This window comes from Entelurus aequoreus, linkage group LG01 (genome assembly GCF_033978785.1).
Source record: "Entelurus aequoreus isolate RoL-2023_Sb linkage group LG01, RoL_Eaeq_v1.1, whole genome shotgun sequence".
NCBI lineage: Eukaryota > Metazoa > Chordata > Actinopteri > Syngnathiformes > Syngnathidae > Entelurus > Entelurus aequoreus.
This window is the reverse complement of record NC_084731.1, coordinates 82,989,494-82,994,020: the sequence shown is the minus strand read 5'-3', so window position 1 is coordinate 82,994,020 and position 4,527 is coordinate 82,989,494. Positions and strand designations below refer to the sequence as shown.

At 47.4% G+C, this 4,527-nt stretch overlaps 1 protein-coding gene across 1 annotated transcript in view; it reads right to left on the bottom strand.

The window, feature by feature from the left end:
- Positions 1–4,250, bottom strand: part of LOC133642891 (SLIT and NTRK-like protein 5) — a 5,421-nt gene extending 1,171 nt beyond the window's left edge. Inside the window, exons 1-2 of the mRNA XM_062037340.1 lie at positions 4,056–4,250; positions 1–2,484 (exon numbers count right to left, since the gene is read on the bottom strand). The exon at positions 1–2,484 is cut by the window's left edge and continues 1,171 nt beyond it. Of these exons, the coding sequence (XP_061893324.1) occupies positions 1–2,424 (2,424 nt within the window). The 5' untranslated portion in view covers positions 2,425–2,484; positions 4,056–4,250. The remainder of the gene's footprint in view (positions 2,485–4,055) is intronic.
- Positions 4,251–4,527: the final 277 nt, after the last annotated feature.

Below are 4,527 nucleotides of genomic sequence, written 5' to 3'. Positions count from 1 at the left end.
TGACACCGGGCCTGTGTACTTGTACTCTAAATTGGCCCCCACTGGGAGCGAAGGGATGGATTGATGAGGGGACTGCTTATCGGTTTCCAGGATCCCCCGAAAGAAATGGTCCGCGTCCTGGACCGGGGAGGGGTTGTCCCTTGGTTCGATGGTACTGATACTGTACGCGGGGCTCCTCAGCAAACTGCTATTCCTCTCCTCATCAGGGGTACTCCTGTAAGTGACCTTGAGTTCGTGGAGGTCTCGGTAATCCTCGACTGCGTTCCCTTCCCTCGACCTGTATATGGGGTTTTTGCACATGTGACCCATCGGGTGTGGAATGTACTCGTAGACGTGACCGGCAGGCGCCTTCACCTTCGGGCCCGAGCGGTTGCTGTAAAGGCTGTACTGCAGGTTGAAGGAGCTCACGTCGGAGTTGTTGGTGCTGGTGCGGTCGCTTTGGGATTTTTTGCGCTTTTTCATCACCACCACAAACAACCCCGCTGCGACAAAGACCGACATGATGAAGACGAGCAGGAGGCTGAGAATGAGCACGGAAAGGGGGACGGTGCTGCCGGACGTGGTGAACTTGCGAGACGCGTCCGTAGGGACCGCGCGGTCGTCCAAGGGCTCCTCGGTCGGGAGGCTCGGCGAGACATAGGCGTCGGAGTAGTCGGGGCAGAGCTGCTCCGACGACACGGAGCGCAGGTCGGTTTCCGTGTGGCGCTTGGGCGTCTCGCACATGACCTCGTTGACCACGGTGCCGGCGCTGAGCTGCTCCAGCCATATTTTCATCCCTACGATGTCGCAGGAGCAGTTCCAGGGGTTCTCCACCAGATCGATTTGCAGCAAAAGCTTCAGCTGGTCCAAAACCCCGCTCACAGGTAGGTTTTGGAAGTGATTGTTGCGCAGATTAAGCCGGGACAGGGAGAGGCTGGAGAAGATGCCCACGGGTAACGTTTTTAGAAGGTTGTTGTTGAGAAAAAGCAGCTGGAGATTGGTCAGGAAGCGGAAAGCGCCCGCATCCACCTCCTTGATTTTATTGTACTCTAAATACAGATACTGTAAATTCTGCAGCCCAAAAAACATGTCCCCCGTGAGCCTGTCCATGAGATTACCATTTAAATACAGCCTACGCAGATTGGTTAAATCCCCAAAAGCCCTGTCATGGATCACAGTTATCCTGTTGTTCCCCAGGTGGAGCAAATCCAATCCAACGGCGTCCACAAAATCTGATCGTCGTACCACGGGGATGTAATTCCCAGTGAGGTACATTTTTTTCGGATTGTATGGCTTGGGTTTTAGGTCAGAGATGCTTTCAATCTTTCGCTCTTGGCAATTGACGTTCAATCCGATTTCGGAGATCTGCAGATTGCACGTGCAGGCCGTGGGGCAGTCCAAAGGCACAGGAGATTTGGTCTGGAAAGCGATGATGGGGCCATAGTTGTAAGGGCTACCGCCCGGGAGTCGGGACGTGGGCTTTAGGCGAGTTCGGTTAAACTGCCGCGTGCCCTTGGTGGGTCTGGAAGAGGACCGGAAGACCACTGATGAGGTGGCAGAAGCAGTGACGGACGCAGGCGTGGTCTGGTAATATCCGTTGGTGCTGCTGGGGGGCACGGGCCTCACCGTGTCATCCTGGGGCCTCCGCGGACACAGTTCCTGCTTGGACACCTCGTCCAGGTCCCTCCCGTGGAGTCTGAAGGGCGTCTCGCACACCACTTCGCCGACGAGAGCCGTGTAGGCGATGCTCTCCAGCCAGGCCTTGAGAGCAATCAGCTCGCACGAGCAATTCCACGGGTTCTCCTCCAGCTGTAATTCCACGACTTTGTCCATGTGCTCCAGGAGGCCGACGTACGGGAACATTTTCAGCCGGTTGCCCCGCAAGTCCAAGTGCGTGAGGGGTACATACCGGAAAATGTTCGCGGGCAGGAAGGAGAGCAGGTTGTCGTTGAGGATCATCACCGTCAGTTGGTGCAGTTTGCTCAAGGCGCTGGGCTCAATGTTGCTGATGTAATTATAATCAATTTGTAGATATTCCAAACTCTCCAGTCCTGCAAATGTATCATCCTTCAAAATGTCGATTTTGTTGTTGTTCAGGTGCAGCCTCTTTAATCCCTGCAGTCCGTTGAAGGCACCCGACTCTATCTCAGAGATGTCGTTGTTCCCCAAGTGCAGGATGGTCACTCCGGTGTAATTGATGAAGTCGTTGGCCGACAACTTCTTCAGGAGGTTCCCCGTCAGCAGGAGGTGGTATGCGGGGAACCGGACCGGGCTGATCTCCGTCAGCCGGATGATGCCGCGGTTCTCGCAGCTGACGGCGAGGACGCCCTCTTTCTCCTCGCAGGTGCAAAGGTTGCGGCAGATCTCCCCGTAATTGTCATACATCTCCACCAGCCTCAGAGATGATGCAATCACAAGGAGCACTCGCAGGGCCCAGATATGCATGTTTCCTGGGCGAGAAGGTACCCCAGCTCACTCAAGCGCGGCGCCAGAAGGAGGTGTCATCTAGGGAGAGACAAGCAAAAGGACGGGTGCTGTTTTACACGTGTGCAACATTCTCAGTTCGGACCATTTTGACGCACACTAAGACCACATAATCCCTATTAATATCACATATTGACGTATAATAGAGTCAGCACTGTGCAGCTCATGAAATAAACAACAACATGAAACGGTTCAGTATTAAAAGCCCACTCATCTCTGCATCTAAACATGAATAATTTGTGTTTTTATGCATATGTCAATGTATATATGTATGTACATATATAAATATATACATTTACTGTATGTTTATGTATGTATGTATATACAGTGGGGCAAAAAAGTATTTAGTCAGCCACCCATTGACAATCAATGGGTGGCTGACTAAATACTTTTTTGCCCCACTATATATATATATATATATATATATATATATATATATATATATATATATATATATATATATATATATATATATATATATATATATATATAATATATATATATATATATATATATATTCATTTATTTATATATATATACACAGGGGTATATAAATAATAAATATATATATATATATATATATATATATATATATATATATATATATATATATATATATATATATATATATATATATATATATATATATATATATATATATATGTATATACACATACAGGTGTATATATACTGTACACATATTTTTTTTTTCCATCTATGTGGCGTCTCCAACACAATATTTCTCACTCACCCTACCACAACTGTAACAGCAGATCCAGATCACTCCACCCACATTTTTAAAAGGATTATCCAATATTCTACGAATAGTCCAAATTCAAAATCTATTTGGAAAAGAACAAAACGGCTGAAGTGACCATAATCGATACATCCTCCTTCAAGTCCGCAGGTGGAAGAAAAAAAACCACAAAGTTAACTATGTTTTTCCTTTTTTTATTTTTATTTATTTATTTATTTATTGATTACTATTCTGCCTGGCACCTGCTTTGAAGAAGGCTTGATGGATAGTTTCCCTCTTTTCTCACTGCCTCTTCCCCCTGCGTTTCGCCCCCCCCCCTTCCCCCTCCCCCGCACACACACACACACACACACACACACACACACACACACACACACACACACACACACACACACACACACACACACAGACACCGATTCTCCTTAAAATACAACACAAGCCAACACATCAGCACAGCAAATACCCACAAGTGTGCCATCGTTACAGTAACTTGCAAGGGGGACAGTGGGGCACACTGTCTATCTTTTTGCATCCTTGTGCAATGAATGCATGTGTGTGTGTGTGTGTGTGTGTGTGTGTGTGTGTGTGTGTGTGTGTGTGTGTGTGTGTGTGTGTGTGTGTGTGTGTGTGTGTGAGTATGCGTGCGTGCACGCAATTTGCAATGCGTAAAATTGCCGTGGGCATAACACGGGGACAATATTCATGCCACGACACTACCTTAACACACAACTTCAGGGATGCAAACACAGATTTCAGCACCATGGACAGCACCATTTTTTTAGAGGTCGGTATACAGGCTATGAACGTGTCATGGGGTAAATAATGATCCTCTTACCGTGCAGATGCCGGTAAACGCTAAAGCATCCCACAAAAAATTAAAAATAAATAAATAAATCTCGGCTGTGGTCTTTCTTCTGGAGCAAACATGGATGTCGGAACACCAAGGCGGGTGTCAGCTGCAGCAGAACCCCCAAGAGTCAAGTCTCCTCGGTGTTTAGCTCCATCACACACAGTCTCATTGACGACTCAGCTGGCTTCTTCCAGCAAATAAATGAAGCAGAGTCATCTCAGACAAAAAAAAAAAAAAAAAAAAAAAAAAAAAAAAAAAAAAAGGTCCACTGTCAAAGTTGTCAGGCACGGGGGGAAGCAATACAACAAATACAAGAAAGCACAATAATCCCACGTCGGAGGAGAGCTTGCACCGTGACTTGCATTCATGCGCACGGAGGCAAAAGCACGAATCTCCTCCTGATGCTGCGGCGTCCACCAGTCTGCGTCTTGGTGATGCGCGTTTTCTCCCCCACGCC